The 17,570-nt window shown below is 37.7% G+C and overlaps 1 protein-coding gene across 1 annotated transcript in view; it reads right to left on the reverse strand.

The window, feature by feature from the left end:
- Positions 1 to 14,341: 14,341 nt before the first annotated feature.
- The window catches only part of LOC117073531 (zinc finger protein 273), a 35,598-nt gene continuing 32,369 nt past the window's right edge, over positions 14,342 to 17,570 (reverse strand). The window contains exon 4 of the mRNA XM_033194562.1: positions 14,342 to 17,358. Within this exon, the coding sequence (XP_033050453.1) occupies positions 15,974 to 17,358 (1,385 nt within the window). The 3' untranslated portion in view covers positions 14,342 to 15,973. The remainder of the gene's footprint in view (positions 17,359 to 17,570) is intronic.

Raw genomic sequence — 17,570 nt, forward strand, 5'->3', positions numbered from 1 at the left:
CCTCGGCCTCCCAAAGTGCTGGGATTACAGGTGTGAGCCACCGCATCCAGCCTTCTGTGCTTCTTTTAAGGAAGTAGTTCTCTCTTCTCCCAGTGGAGAAGGAGGCTGGCTGGAGGACCCGGGGCCCCTCTGTCCTCCCCGCGGTGGCAGTCGCTGATCTCTGCTCAGGTGTGAGGGGTGCCACAATGCCCTGGGCCTGAGGTTGCCAGGCCCCACTCCTCCTCACTCCCCTGGACTCTTCCATGGTGGGTGTCTCTGTGCCCCTGCATCTTCCTATGTGTCCCTCTGATGAAAGGGGCAGTGGCAGCATGAAGCTGGTGGGAGGATCTGGCCGCAGGCTGAGGAGGGCTCACCCTGCTGTGGGAAATGCTCTGGTTGACCTCAGCTTTCTGTGCACCGAGCTGGGCCTTGACCCAAGGTTGAAGGCAAGACGTCCCTGGGCTGAGCAACCCTGGGTGTGGGTGCTCCGGCTGCTGCTGCTGTGGTTCCTGCTGTGCTCGGCTGGGCGGCAACTGGTACCAGCGCCCACCAGAAGTGCAGGAGCCATCCCATAGGTGGGAGGAGGTACTATTGGGGGAAACCACCCCCAGTAATTCAACGTGAGTCCTTTTCTATTTTCCCTAAGTGTCAGCCAGTCTGAGAAATAAAGGGAAAGAGTACCAAAGAGAAATTTTAAAGCTGGGTGTCCGGGGGAGACATTACATGTCGGCAGGTTCTGTGATGCCCCCCAAGCCGCAAAACCAGCAAGTTTTTATTAGTGATTTTCAAAGGGGAGGGAGTGTATGAATAGGGTGTGGGTCACAGAGATGACATGCTTCACAAGGTAATAAAATATTACAAGGCAAATGGAGGCAGGGTGAGATCGCAGGACCAGAGCAAAATTAAAATTGCTAATGAACTTTTGGGCACGCATTGTCATTGATAACATCTTATCAGGAGACAGGGTTTGAGAGCAGACAACCAGTATGACCAAAATTTATTAGGCAGGAATTTCCTCATCCTAATAGGCCTGGGAGTGCTATGGGAGACCGAGGCTTATTTCATCCCTTATCTGCAACCATAAAAGAGACATTCCTAGATCGGCCATTTCAGAGATGTACCCCTAGGAATGCATTCTCTTTCTCAGGGCTGTTCCTTGATGAGAAAAAGAATTCAGTGATAGTTCTCCTATTTGCTTTTGAAAGAAGAGAAATATGGCTCTGTTCTGCCCAGCTCTCAGGCAGCCTGACCTAATGGTTATCTCCCTTGTTCCCTGAACATCGCTGTTATCCTGTTCTTTTTGTAAGGTGTCCAGATTTCATATTGTTTAAACAATTTGTGCAGTTAACACAATCATCACAGGGTCCTGAGGTGACATACATCCTCAGTTTAGGAAGATGACGGGATCAAGAGATTAAAGACAGGCATAGGAAATCACAAGCGTATTGATTGGGGAAGTGATCAATGTCCATGAAATCTTCACAATTTATGTTCTTCTGCCATGGCTTCAGCTGGTGCCTCCGTTCAGGGTCCCTGACTTCCTGCAACATGGTTCTAGCCATGGTCCCTGAAAACCAGGCTCTGCTGAGAAATCTCAGATGCCAGGAACAGAAGAACTCAGAAACTTGAGCCAAACAGATGGACTGTTGGAGTAGCTGAGGGTGAAGCTGCCGGAACTCCTCAAAGTGGAACAGCAAAGCCAGCACTAGAGATAGACAAGAAAAATAAAATTTCAAAGAAAATTAGAAGAAATCAAAGGCAGATGCTAAAGCAGCAAAAAACCCTCCACACCACAATAGAAACAGAGTTGATGAAGGAGTCTGAGAAACGAATCTTAGTCACAGAGAGAAAGGACAGCAGTGAACATGGTTAGGTGCTGATGATTCTGGTCCACTGGATCTCACCATCCCTAGGACAGTAAATACTATCCCAGTCATTACCCAGCAAGCTACCACTGCAGCATTTCCTGTGTGTTCCAAAATGAATAAAAGTGATTCCCATCACAAGTGCAAATAAAAAGTCATTTATCATGTTTTTAATCTAAACTGTCACAGCTTAGTTTACTATTTTGTTCTTTTTGTGCTAAAACATTTTTCATTATTTCAGACAGAGTCTCACTCTGTCACCCAGGCAGGAGTATGGTGGCACAAACTCAGCTCACTGCAACCTCCGCCTCCTGGGTTCAATTAATTCTCCTACCTCAGCCTGCCCAGTAGCTGAAAACTACCGGCGCATGCCACCACACCTGGCTATTTTTGTATTTTTAGTAGAGATGGGTTTTCACCGTGTTTGCCAGGCTGGTCTCAAATTTCTGACCTCAGGTGATGCACCTGCCTCAGCCTCCCAAAGTGTTGGGATTACAGGCGTGAGCCACCCTGTCTAGCCAAACATTTGTTTTTCATTTATTTTTAATTTTTTTAAGGCAGAGTCTCACTCCTGCCCAGGCTGGAGTGCAGTGGCGTGATCGCAGGTCACTGCAGCCTCTGCCTTGCAGGTTCAAGCAATTCTCCTGCATCAGCCTCCCAAGTAACTGGGATTACAGGTGCCTGCCACCATGTCCAGCTAATTTTTGTATTTTTAGTAGAGACAGAGTTTCACCATGTTAGCCAGGCTGGTCTTGAACTCCTGACCTCAGGTGATACACTTGCCTTGGCCTCCCAAAGTGCTGGGATAACAGTCATGAGCCACTGCGCCTAGCCACATTTGTTTTTTAAAAGTGGCAGCCACAGTTCCTGTCTGTCTAGATATATTTTGAACTTTTGTACGTTAAGTGTAACATAAAAACTGTTATGTTTTAGGTAATGTAAGATTGGTGTACACTTTACAGATTACTGTAGGGTTCAGCAAATGATATATATAATGACATTTATATCTGTAGTTTTTAATGTATAAATCTTCCTTCAGAAAAGATTGACTTCTTTAAAAAATGACTCCACAAATTCAGGCTTATTTTATAAAATGGCACAGTAGTAAAAAAAAAAAAATTTAAAATGCTTTTTTTTTTTTTTTTGAGACGAGATTGCACTCTTTTTGCCCAGGCTGGAGTGCAATGGCATGATCTCGGCTCACTATAACCTCCACCTCCCAGGTTCAAGTGATTCTCCTGCCGCCTATTCCCGAGTAGCTAGGATTACAGGCACGCACCACCGTGCCCAGCTAATTTTTGTATATTTAGTAGAGACAGGATTTCATCATGTTGGTTAGGCTGGTCTTGAACGCCTGACATCAGGTGATCCACCTGCCTCGGCCTTCCAAAGTGTTGGGATTACTGGCGTGAGTCACCGTGCCTGGCCAAGAAATGGATATTTTTAATTAATAATTTGTGTTTTCAAACATATTGAAGTCTTGTTTTAGTAAGTCTGGGGATAGTTGACTAATTTTATTTATTTATTTTTTAATGGAGTGTTCAAAAATTTTATTGATTGATGAGTAAACAAATCATTTTCTTTCAAATTTCATAGATCTATTAAAGTGTCAAATATACTTTTAATTTAAAAATGTCTTTCAGTATTGTTTCAGGGATTTAGGTCTAGTTGAATCTGCTCAACCTGTTAATCATTGTCACCTGCCAGATTCCAAATCACTGTCAGTGTGCCTGTATGACTCTTCTTTCCATAGTCTTTAAATTAAATTTGTATTACTTCTTTGAATGTTACATAATACAGCTCATACATTTCAAATGAAACCACCAGGTAAAATGAGTTCTGACTTAGTATAAAGAAGTTGTTGGCAACTCAGTATTACACATACAGATGGATGCAGCTCAACAAGAATTTAGACAAAAATATTGAACTATAACATGTTGCCATTACTTAGTCTCTGATGAGTTTATAGATAAATTCATATTTCAGCAGATATATCCAGTTGTGTTCAGTACCTCTAAACGTGGTATATCAAGAATTCTTATGCTACTGTCTGAGAAAACAGACTCTGCTCTTACCTAAGAAGTCAGCTGGAAGGTGGGCCGGGCGCAGTGGCTCACGCCTGTAATCCCAGCACTTTGGGAGGCCAGGGCAGGTGGATCACCTGAGGTCAGGAGTTTGAGATCAGCCTGACCAACATGGTGAAACCTGGTTGCCACTAAAAATACAAAAATTAGCTGGGCATGTGGCGCAGGCCTGTAATTCCAGTTACTCAGGAAGCTGAGGCAGAATTGCCTGAACCTGGGAGGCATAGGTTGCAGTAGGCAGAGATCACGCCATCACACTCCAGCCTGGGCAACAACAGCGAAACTCTGTCCTGGGTGGGGGGTCGGGGGGAAGAAAGAAATCAACTGGAAGGCATTTTTATAATCTTGCACCACATAAGTAAAAACTGAAAGGTAGTACTAATAAATGCAAACTACATCACCTGGAAAATGGTAATCCAGAATGTCGCTTTCGATATTTAAGTATTTGAATTTTTGATATAAAAAATTTGGTAAAATAAAGCTTTTGGTAAGCTTTGTGTAGCTTGACATCAGCATAAAGTAGGAAAATATCTTAAAAAGAAAAACAAAAACCGACACCAAAAAAAAAAAAAAAATAACCAATGCTTATATATCAATCTTTGTGCTGTGGGAGTCCAAAGCAAAACATTTGATGAACTTGATAGTTATTTTGAGCATATTGGCATGCTGATAAAATAATTTAGGTTTCATTTGAGTGAAACATGTCCACATCTCAAAAATACAGCTTTGTACTATGAATAATAAATGCAAAGTCTTTTTCCTCAAGAGGATCCTGATTCTCAGCCCAACATATATGGCAATGCTTTCCATTGGTTCCTCCAAACTGAGGCCTCATTAAGGCTCAAATATGGAGTGAGAAGGACCCAGCAACAGACAATGTGAAACAACAAGGATGAGGTAAGATGGGCAGCTCTAAGGCTCAGGAATTGCCTGAGGAATCCCAATATAATGACATCAACTATAAAGCTTACTGGGTTAAATAAAATAAAATAAAATAATAAAATAAAATAAAAAAACTTAAAAAGCTGAAAATTCCATGAGTTGACTTTGGTGGGAGGGAGACTCTAGAATTTTAAGCAGTTGTGCCAAAAGGATTGAGTCAGAGTGACATTTATCTAAGGATTATTAAGGCAAAGGTTTACAAGCATGTAAGTGTTTGTTCCAAATCTTATTACTGTAGCAATATTTTTTTCTGTAATGTCAGCATCCCCAAGCTAGGGATGCCATAGACAAACTAAGACAAGTGCCTAATATGTTGTAGGTAATTAGTTTCAAATTTCAACAAACTTTCAATAAACTCTGTTTCATGTATAAATCTCACTGAAAAGCACTATGCAGTAGCTATTTCTTTCAGTGATTTCTGGGATTTTTCTGTTGCTTGATTCAAAACCAATGTTATTTGAACCCAATCATTTCTAAATTTCCAAATGTAATAACAAAAGAGAGTAGAAATGAAGCCAAGTCACCCCATGCACTTCATGTCCAATATATTTGGTTCTGCAAATGAACCAAAAATCACACAAGCTAAACAATAGTGAGTTTAAAATTCAACCTAATTTCAATTGTAGCAGTCAAAACCATATGCTAAAATTAGCAAAGCCACAATGCAGAATCCCTTAGGCTGTTATTCCAGGAAAAATAATAAAATTCTTATCTTGGCATTTTCAGAAAGAATACACTAAATATGACAAAATATACCCAGTTATTAAAAGTCTTTGAAATATAAATTCTTATTCTTAAATATTTGCCATATTTAGAAGAGCCTTTCAGTGAAAAATGCTTATAGCTACTATATATAAATTAAAACAGCCCTTGGAAAAATAGTATCTTTTATTAATAATGTAGATTGAAGCTCCAAGGACGTAAAACAATTTCTCCTGGGCACACAGCTCATGACCCAAATCAAGCTCAAATGAAGATTAGTAACAGTCATAAGTTATATTATTAAATTAAAATACTTCTAGAAATAAAAATAAAAGGAGAGATATAAAAACAAGAAAGAAATTTTAAAAAGAAAGTGAATTCCTCACAATTATTCCTAAGGTATGGATTAAACCTAAGTGTTTTTTCTTTCTTTTTTTTTTTTTTTTGAGACGGAGTCTTGCTCTGTCACCCAGGCTGGAGTGCAGTGGCCAGATCTCAGCTCACTGCAAGCTCCGCCTCCCGGGTTCACGCCATTCTCCTGCCTCAGCCTCCCGAGTAGCTGGGACTACAGGCGCCGCCACCTCGCCCGGCTAGTTTTTTTTGTATTTTTAGTAGAGACGGGGTTTCACCGTGTTAGCCAGGGTGGTCTCGATCTCCTGACCTCGGGATCCGCCCATCTCGGCCTCCCAAAGTGCTGGGATTACAGGCTTGAGCCACCGCGCCCGGCCTAAACCTAAGTGTTAATCAACAGGTGAACGAATATAGAAAATGTGACATATTTACACAACGAAATGCTATTCAGCCCTTCAAAAGAAGCAACTCTTGTTATTTGCAAAAACATCAATGAACATGGAGGAGATTATGCTAAGTAAAATAAGTCAGCAGAGAAAAGAACCCACATATTAGTTCTCTCTTTTTTTTTTGTTTTTTGTTTTTTTTTTTGAGACAGAGTTTTTCTCGTTGCCTAGGCTGGAGTACACTGGCGCAATCTTGGCTCACCGCAACCTCCACCTCCCGAATTCAAGCGATTCTCCTGCCTCAGCCTCCAGAGTAGCTGGGACTACAGGCATGCACCACCATGCGCAGCTAATTCTGCATTTTCAGTAGAGACAGGGTTTCTCCATGTTGGTCAGGCTGGTCTCGAACTTCCAACCTCAGGTGATCCACCTGCCTAGGCCTCCCAGTGTTGGGATTCCAGGTGTGAGCTACCTGCCCGGCCACATACTAGTATTTTCTATGTAGAGTGTACAAACAATTTAAACCATAGAAGTAGAGAGTAGACATTTTTAGCTAAGACTTTATCTCATTCAAGTGTGTTTTATAAAATTTGTTTGACATTTAAGTGTCTCTGACTTACCTGGAATATTGTAATTTTTCATGAATCCAGGTTGAGTACTATAAATAAACAATCTTTTACTAAAAGCTTTTCTGAGGCAGAGTAAGATACATCAAATTTTATTATAATATGGTAAAAGTGTGTTAACCATGTGTAATCCCTCTGAACACAGCATTCTCAGTTCCCAGTATTCACCTTGAGTCGCTCAGGGGAAATTGTTATCTCTGTAAGCAGGCAGAAGAAGGTGCCCCATGGAGGTGCACCACATTGCACAGAAATGCTGTCCACATGCACCTCTAGTGTCTTAATTTAATTGGGCTGTCATTTGCATGACTAGATACTTACTGAATCTGGTCATACTGTTTTTGGCAGCTAATGGTATTTGTTCCCCATCAGTTTTCTGCAATTATTTGCTTTGCTGAAAAACAAATCTTTTGTTAATTGAAAAACCAGATTTGCAATTTTCAATTTTTACATGTGAAAGCAAATCAGAGAATAATAGTATGTGTATGTAGCATGCATTTTCCTATCAAAATTCTTCTTGTATTGCCTTGGAAACCCTAGGAAGTCACCTAAAGAATTCTCCCTTCAAATTGTTTAGCCAGCATTTTAGATTTCAAAAGATCCAGAACTTAATAGTTGAGTAAAGCAAAAATCTTGTCTTTGCTTCTTGTTAGTAATCTGGTCATTTCAAAAAGCATGGCAATTATGCCAAGCTATTAAAAAGATGTTGTTTTGATTAATTTTATCCCATTTCAAATGTTTTAACTGTTTCTTTTATCTTGTCAATCTAAGAGAAACTATCTACATAACTGTTTATGCATTCACCCCTGTAATCCCAACACTTTGGGAGGCTGAGGTGAGTGGATCACTTGAGGTCAGGAGTTCCAGACCAGCCTTGCCAACATGGCGAAACCCCATCTCTGCTAAAATGTAAAAATCAGCTGGGCATGGTGGCGGACATCTGTAATCCCAGTTACTTGGGAGGCTGAGGCAAGAGAATAGCTTGAACCCAGGAAGCAGAAGTTGCAGTGAGCTGAGATCACACCACTGCACTCCAGCATAGGTGAACAGAGCGAGACTCCGTCTCAATAAATAAATAAAAAATAGGTGCAGAATAGACATTTGGCAAAATTCAACATATACTCATGATAAATCTCTTAATAAAATAGGTATAGGACAAATGCACCTCAAGCCAATATACACCAGATATACCAAAAAATGCACAGCTAACAACATATTAAGCAAGGAAATGTAAGCTTTTACTCTAAAAGCTAGAGCAAGACAAGAATGCCCACTTCGGTCAGTCTTATTAAATATGGTATTAAATGTCCAAGTCAGAAAATGTAGAGAATAAAATCAAAGGCATCCAGCTTGGAAAAAAAGTTATATGATCCCTGTTTGCAGATGACATACTCTTCGGTATAGAAAAGCCTAAGACTTCACTTAGAACTAATGAACAAATTTTTAAACTTGCAAAATACAAAATCAACACACAAGAGTCAGTAGCATTTCTACACAAGAACAATTAGCTACCTCAAAATAAAATTAAAGCAATTTCATCTACAATAACTGTAATAACTACACTTTGAAATCAATTTAACCAAAAAGTTAAAACACCTTACATTATAATCTAAAGAACATTCAAGGAAGAAATTAAATACTACACCAATAAAAAAATAGTCCTAATTCATGAATTGGATTTAATATTGTTAAATACCCATATTACAGAAAATAATCTGCAGATATAACACAACCATTATGAAAATACCAGTGACATACTTAATGACAATTTAAAATATATATATCTAAAATTTATATGGTACCCCACAAAAGATCCAGTATAGCCAAAGCAATCAAGGAAAAACAAAAACAAAAACAAAACACTAAAGTTATTACCCTACCTGACTTTGAAATATACTACAAACCTATAGTACCCAAAACACTATGGTACTTGAATAAAAACAGACACATATGCCAATGGAGCAGTAAAGACAAACCAGAAATATATCCATGTATTTACAGCTAACTCAATTTAAATATAGGTAACACTTTCTTAGGGAGAGGGCAGCATCTTCAGTAAATGGTGCTGAGAAAATTATAGCCACATGCAGAGCAATATAATGAGACCCTCATTTCACACCGTATCTAAAAATCTACTCAAATAGTTTACTTACCTAAATGTAAGGCCTGAATCTCTGAAACTACTACAAAAAATATAGAGTAAAACTCCCATAACATTGGTCTAGGCAGTAACTTTTTTGATTTAACCTCAAAATCCCAGGGAATCAAAGGTAAAATTGATGTCAGATTACTTCAAATTATTAATAAAAAGCTGCTGAAAAAAATCTGATACAACAAACAGGACAAGAAAAGTAAAAAATGGGGGCCGGGCGCGGTGGCTCAAGCCTGTAATCCCAGCACTTTGGGAGGCCGAGGCGGGCGGATCACGAGGTCAGGAGATCGAGACCATCCTGGCTAACACGGTGAAACCCCGTCTCTACTAAAAAATACAAAAAACTAGCCGGGCGCAGTGGCGGGCGCCTGTAGTCCCAGCTACTCGGAGGCTGAGGCAGGAGAATGGCGGGAACCCGGGAGGCGGAGCTTGCAGTGAGCCGAGATCGCGCCACTGCACTCCAGCCTGGGCGACACAGCGAGACTCCGTCTCAAAAAAAAAAAAAAAAAAAAAAAAAAAAGAAAAGTAAAAAATGGGACAAAATATTTGCAAACCATACATGTGACAAGATGTTAATATCAAAAAATATGTAAGAAACTGGGCCAGGCTGCAGGCTCATGCCTGTAATTCCAGCACTTTGAGAGGCCAAGGCAGGCAGATCACTTGAGGTCAGGAGTTAGAGACCAGCCTGGCCAACATGGTGAAACCTCGTCTCTACTAAAAATACAAAAATTAGCTGGGCATGGTTGTGGGTGCATGTAATCCCAGGTACTTGGGAAGCTGAGGCAGAAAAATCGCTTGAACCCAGGAGGCAGAGGTTGCAGTGAGTCAAGATTGCACCACTGCACTCCAGTCTGGGCAACAGAGTGAGACTCTGTCTCAAAATATGTGTATATACATATATCTATACATATACACATATATGCATGTGTGTATATATGTGAAATATATATGTATATATATGCATGTGTGTATACATATATATGCATATATATGTATATACATATATGCATGTGTGTGTATATATATGTGAAACTCAAATGACTACACAATAAAAAACAAATAACTATTAAAAGTGAGTAAAAGGCCTAAGAAAATACTTTTTCAAAAAAAGCATACATATAGCCAACAGATTTTAAAAATGCTGAACATCAATTATTATTAGGGAAAAGCAAGCCAAAAGAAAAAAACCTATGAGATATCAACTCACTCCTGTTACAATTACTCATATTAAAAAAAAAAAGTATTGGTAAACATACGAAGAAAATGAAATGTTTGCACACTGGACAGCCATTATGAAAAACAAAACAGATTCCTTAAAAAATTTAAAATCAAACTATTGTATAATACAGCAATTCCACTATTGCATATATATATCCCTAACAAATAAAATCATAATGAAGAAACATCTGCACTTCTATGTTGTTTGCAACACTCTTCACAATGGCCAAAACATGGAATCAACAGTTCAACATCTAATGAGTCAATAAAGAGATTGTGGTGTATGTACACAATGGAATACTATTCACCTTTTAAAAAGAAAATCGTATTTTCAATCACATGGATTAACCTGAAGGACACTATATTACTTGAAATAAGCCAAAGATTAATATCTCATAATTTCACTTACACATGCATTGTAAGAAAATTAATCTCACAAACTAGAGAGCAAAATGGTGATGACCAGATGCTGAGGTATTTAGAAGAAAGTGAGGTTTGGAAAGATGTCTGTCAAAGAATACACAATTATAGTTAAATAAGAGGAGTAAGTTCAAAAGATTTTTCTGTACAGCACAGTGACTATAGTTCATAATAATGTATTTGTATATGCTAAGAGAATACTGAAAAAATGAAGAGTGCTAAGAAAAATGCTAAGAAAATGTGAAGTGCTCTCACCACAAAATGTTAACTATGTGAGGTAAAGTATTAACCTAGAATTAAGCATTTGACATTGTACATATACTTCAAAACATGTTTTACAGAAAAAATGCACATTTTATGTCACATCAAAAAATTCATTTTTAAAACATTATGGAATGATGTTTCAAATACTGTGTCTTTTTCATAAACTTGGCTGAATAGTATCAAAAATACTTAGTTCTTGCGTGGTTTTTGTCATCTGTCATAATCACAGAAACTCTGATATTTAACACCATGTTCTGGACCCAGCACAGTCCATGGGAAAAGTCAATGTACTTTAGGGTTTTTAAGCTTGGGGCACCTGGAGTTTCTGGTACAGATGGTAATGGTATGAAAAACACTAAAAGGGCAGGTGTTTATGGTCCCATGACACCACTCAGAAAACAAATTTGCACGCAAAGAAATAGAAAATGTTTTAGTCCAAAAGTTGCCATGATCTCCACAAGTTTTCCAGAGAAAATGACCAAGTAGTTGGCTACAGATAGGTGACTAAGAATAAAAACTGTAGACTGAACTTCACCAACCAAAAAAAAAAAAATATATATATATATTTTGAAAGTGAGACCGGGAGCAGTGGCTCATGCCTGTAATCCCAATACTTCGGGAGGCTGAGGCAGGTGGATCATCTGAGGTCAGGAGTTCGAGACCAGCCTGGCCAACATGGCGAAACACCATCTCTACTAAAATTAGTACAAAAAAATTAGTACAAAAATTAGCCAGGCGTGGTGGCAAGTGCCTGTAATCCGAGCTACTCAGGAGGCTGAGGCAGGAGAATAGCTTGAACCCGGGAGGCAAAGGTTGCAGTGAACGGAGATTGTGCCACTGCACTCCAGCCTGGGTGACAAGAGTGAGACTCCACCTAAAAAAGTGAGAAATTCCTCCAAATTGTAATATCAATATGGAAAAGAAATACTATTCCAAATTTCAAATCAACAGAAGTCATTTTATTATTTTGCAATGTTTAACAGCCACACTTAAAAACAGAAGATTCTGTGTGAAAACATAAGTTGTGCTATATTGTAGAAAACTAAATTCAAAATGTTTGATTTATTGGGATTTTTTGTTGTTGTTGTTGTTTTTTCCTTTGATGGAGTCTCACTGTTGCCCAGGCTGAAGTGCAGTGGCGTGATCTCGGCTCACTGCAACCTCTGCCTCCTGCATTCAAATAACTGTCTTGCCTCAGCCTTCAAAGTAGCTGGGGCTACAGGTACACACGGCCACAGCTGGCTAATTTTTGTATTTTTAGTAGAGACAGGGTTTCACCATGTTGGTTGGGCTGGTTTCGCGCTCCTGGCCTTAAGTAATCCACCCAGCTCAGCCTCCCAAAGTGTTGGGATTAGAGGCATGAGCCAGCGTGCCCAGTCAGATTTACCATTAGCTCTCTCAAAAATTTAATTTCTGGCCAGGCACAGTGGCCTGTAATCGCAGCACTTTGGGAGGCCGAGGTGGGCGGATCACCTAAGGTCGGGAGTTCACAACCAGCCTGACCAACATGGAGAAACCCCATCTGTACTAAAAATACAAAATTAGCTGGGCATGGTGGCACATGCCTGTAATCCAAGCTACTCCGGAGGCTGAGACAGGAGAGTCAAACCTGGGAGGTGGAGGTTGTAGTGAGGCAACATCGGGCCATTACACTCCAGCCTGGGTAAAAAGAGTGAAATCCCATCTCAAAATAATAATAATAATAATAATTTATTTCTAACATATTTTCTAGCAAATTTTATATGTGCCACACTTTGTGTAAGAATCTAGTAAGATTTTTCTTTTACAGTTAAAAACAATGCCAAGTGATTTAATTCTCTCACCTGCGGACAGTATATGTCTTTTATCTTAATTAACAATCTGAGAGTTATATTGATAAGCAAACTCGCCAATTAAAAGCAATTTTTCAGTGCACTAAAAATACGAAATTTCTCATCAAAACTTACTAAATTACCATGCGAAATGACATGGCATAAAGACAACAGTGAGAAAACTGTAGCCATAACACAGAAAAAGAAGAGCTGTGATGCATACATTGTTGGAATACACATAAGACAAACAACCCCGACGATAATTAGAAAATTACCAGAATTTCTCTTTAAATTCAGCAGAATTCAGCTTTGCAGCCCGGAAAAAAAAAATGTCCTCTCCAAATGAAGAATCAATGTTACTGTTTCACTATTGATATATTCCATTTCTGACTTGAGGTTACAAACTAACTTCAACAGGAGTATTTATGTCTTACTATGGAGCATCTGTTACACAGCAAGCACTGTCATGTTTGTCTGCTATGTTTATATATAACAGCATCCTCATGACTCAGGAAGCCCTCCTAGTACTTACCTGAACAAATTCAATAAATAAATAAATTTACTTATATCAATTATGAAAAGTGAAAGAAAGAATAACTTTTTAAAAGTAGGCTCACATAGGGTTCTCCAATTAAAAGAACAAAGGGCAATGTTTTAACTAAATAAATAAATTATAACTTAATAGACTAATAGTTAAAATTATATCTAAAAATTACTTTTTGTACACTACTAAATTTTATAAAAAAGCATTGTTGTAATCCCTGACCAGCTCACATAATACTTCATAAACTGTATAAGAAATTGTAAGAAAAAAGAAATGTACAGCTCTACCATGAGTACCAGGCAAGTAAAAACAGAACATCTGCATGGGGAGATTCTGAACCATAAGCCATAATATTTTACAGTAATGAATTCAATACAAAGCAAAAAGAGTATAGATTTGCTTTCAGCATTTTTGAGGTTGTTAGTTTTCTAGTAAATTAGTCACTTATTAAAATGATTTGTTTTGTTCCAATATTGCTCTTTTCTTCTGAAAATAGGTACAAACATACTCACACAAGCACACTTACTCTACAATTTTCTTATACTTGAGATTTATCTTTAAAGTAAAATATATCTATATTTAACTCTATGTAAATCAAAACTAAAAGTATATGTTTGTAGGCAGAGGCCACATGTTAGAAGAAAAATATATAACACATTTTTAAAAATATTCAGGACTCAGAAATGTATTTTATTTACACTTTTGTAATTTTTATTATGACCATAAAAATAACCCTGTAGTCCACAACAATTTAGTTGTACATTTTAAAATAAAAGTATAGAACTGAACAGTTTGTAATACAAAGGATAAATGCTAGTAATGGATACCTCATTTACCCTGATGTGATTATTACATATTACATACCTGTATCAAAACATGCCATATATGGCATAAATATAAAAACATACTATGTACCCATGAAAAATAAGAACAATAAATTTAAATAAGAAAAAATATAAATGTAAAACCTATGGGAATATTCTTTGACTTATTTTTCGCAGTTTAAAGCCACTGGCAAAAGAGATTACTAAAGATGTTAGTCCACCATGTAACCATATAGTATATTGCTATCATCATCTTTTACCTACACCATTGAGTAAGGTGGGGCAGGTTAAAGTTTGTGGCATAAAAATGCTTCACTGAATACACAACAGTCTTAACATGTTAAAATATGTTTAAAAATCTAAGTTCATACATAATTAAAAATTTTGAAATGTACTGCATTATGAAAAGCACAATTCATAAAATACTGAATTTTAACTAAAATTTAAAAATTCACTCTAATGCAGAATATTACTCTGAACACCTACCTCATGCATGACTCAATATTATCAGTTAACCACAAGAGCCTCACTACTTAGATTTTCATCATGCGTCTTTCATTTTAATGTTCTTACTCTTCCATTAAAAAGGTCATAAATAATGCCCATCTAATAAAAAAAAAATCTCTCATATCTTTGATGCACCAACAGTTGATCACATGCTTTCACATGTGAATACAATAGGAACGTAGAAAAGGCCTGGACCAGGTGTGGTGGCTCATGCCTGTAATCCCAGCATTTTGGGAGGCTGATGCAGGCAGATCACCTGAGGTCGGGAGTTCGAGAGCAGCCTGACCAACACGGAGAAACCCTGTCTCTACTAAAAATACAAAATTAGCCGGGCGTGGTGGCACATGCCTGTAATCCCAGCTACTTGGGAGACTGAGGCAGGAGAATCTCTTGAACCCAGAAGGCGGAGGTTGCAGTGAGCTGAGATCACGCCATTGCACTCCAGCCTGGGCAACAAGAGCGAAACTCCGTCCAAAAAAACCCAAAAAACATGGATTTGAGAGTTGAATTACATCATTATTCACTTTTCAAAAAACCTGTAATTTTTTCCAAAGAAAAGTGTACTTTGAATGTAAATATACCTCTGCAAAAAACTTTTTCACTATTAGTTACCTACCAACTTGTGTTTTGGATAACTTTCTGTACTCAGCACTCTGATTTTGTGTAATGTCTGAAGTGTCAGTATCTTAAGATATCTGTACTGTGAATTCTCTGATATTTATATAAACCTAATTTTGGATCATGTATTTCATATTTACTGTTGCAGTTGCAAAAATATATTTTAGTATAATTCCTCTCATGTTTTCTAAGCTGTTGTTGAAAAAGTATTTTTCCAAATTCATTACACTCATAGGGTTTTTCTCCAACATAAATTTTCTGGTATTGAACAAAGTCTGAACAACTGCTTCAGGGTTTTTCTCTAGTACAAAATGTGTACAGTAAGATCTATGATACAAGCAAAGGTACTACAAACCTCTTCGTATTTTTGTTTCTCTTCAAAACATTCTGCTGCACTTTACAGGCTTATATTGTCTGAAAGATCTTTTGACAGTAATTTCATTGATAACACTTTTATTAAGTACCAACTTTCTGATGTTGAGTAAGATATGAGCAGATATTAATGACTTTTCTATTCTTTATACAATTTTTCTCAAGTATAAATGCTTTCCTGTGCAATAAGGTATGAGAATTGTTTTGTCACATTTGTCACACTTCTCGGAGTTTTCTCCAGTATGAATCATCTTATATACAATCAAGTGTGACAACCACTTAAAGGCTTTGTCACATTCTTCACATTTCTAGGAGTTCTCACCAGTATGATTTCTTTTATGTCTAGAAAAGTTTGAGGTGTTGTCAAAAGCACTGTCACGTCTTTTAGGTTTGTATGGTTTCTGTCCAGTATGAATTTTCTTATGTCGGGTAAGGTTTGAGGACCGGTTAAAAGCTTTTCCACATTCTTCACATTTGTAGGGTTTCTCTCCAGTATGAATTCTCTTATGTTTAGTAAGAGTTGAGGACCAGTTAAAGGCTCTGCCACATTCATTACATTTGTAAGGTTTCTCTCCAGTATGAACTCTCTTATGTTCAGTAAGGGTTGAGAATGCCCTAAAGGCGCTGCCACATTCTTCACATTTGTAGGGTTTTGCTCCAGTATGAATTATCTTATGTTTAGTAAGGGTTGAGAATACACTAAAGGCTTTTCCACATTCTTCACATTTGTATGGTTTCTCTTTAGTATAAATTCTCTTATGTTTAGTAAGAGTTGTGGACCGTTTAAAGGCCTTACCACATTCTTCACATTTGTAGGGTTTCTCTCCAGTATGAACTATCTTATGTCTAGTAAGGGTTGAGGACTGGTTAAAGGCTTTACCACATTCATTGCATTTGTAGGGTTTCTCTCCAGTATGAATTCTCTTATGTTTAGTAAGAGTTGAGGACCAGTTAAAGGCTTTACCACATTCGTTGCATTTGTAGGGCTTCTCTCCAGTATGAATTATCTTATGTTTAGTAAGGGTTGAGAATATACTAAAGCCTTTGCCACATTCTTCACAATTGTAGGGTTTTGTTCCTGTATGAATTATCTTATGTTTAGTAAGGATTGAAAATACACTAAAGACTTTGCCACAATCTTCACATTTGTAAGGTTTCTCTTCAGTATGAATTTTTTTATGTTTAGTAAGAGTTAAGGACTGGTTAAAGGCTTTGCCACATTCTTCACATTTGTAGGGATTCACTTCAGTATGAATTATCTTATGTTTAGTAAGATTTGAGAACTGGTTAAAGGCTTTTCCACATGTTTTACATTTGTAGAAATTCCCTCTAGTAGCAGTTTTCTTATGCTGAGTTAGTTGTGAAAGTATGCAACATGATTTGCCACACTCTTTACATTTGAAAGGTTTCTTTCCAGTATGTCTTTTCTTGTGTCTACTTGAATTTGAGAATTTATGAAGAACTTTAACATATTTATCACATGGAAATATTTTGCTCTGGGTAGTTGTCAAACATTGCTTAAGTCCATTATAACCTCTTTTGTGCACCTTATGTTCATCCACACTTTTACAGTCTTTTCTTAATTGTAAATTCTCATGTCCATATTTTCCATATCTTCTCAGTATCACTTTTTGAAAAGAATCTTTTAAGCCCTGCTTTGGCCAAAGGTCTTGGGCAAAATGAGAACACACAACTGAAAGAAATAAAAATAACAATTACTTCACTTACTAGACTCAGATGAATATACTTTACAAATCTAACCTATAAAAATATACAAACTACATAAGCAAGATGGCATAACAAAATACCACAGGCCCTAATTCCTTCACAGACATATCAATGTAACAAAACATACTGACCAAGATACATTTGTGGAAAATTTATAAATGAGTTAAGTGTGTGCAG

The sequence above is a fragment of the Trachypithecus francoisi genome, unplaced genomic scaffold (assembly GCF_009764315.1).
Source record: "Trachypithecus francoisi isolate TF-2019V2 unplaced genomic scaffold, Tfra_2.0 Lachesis_group4, whole genome shotgun sequence".
Taxonomy (NCBI): Eukaryota; Metazoa; Chordata; class Mammalia; order Primates; family Cercopithecidae; genus Trachypithecus; species Trachypithecus francoisi.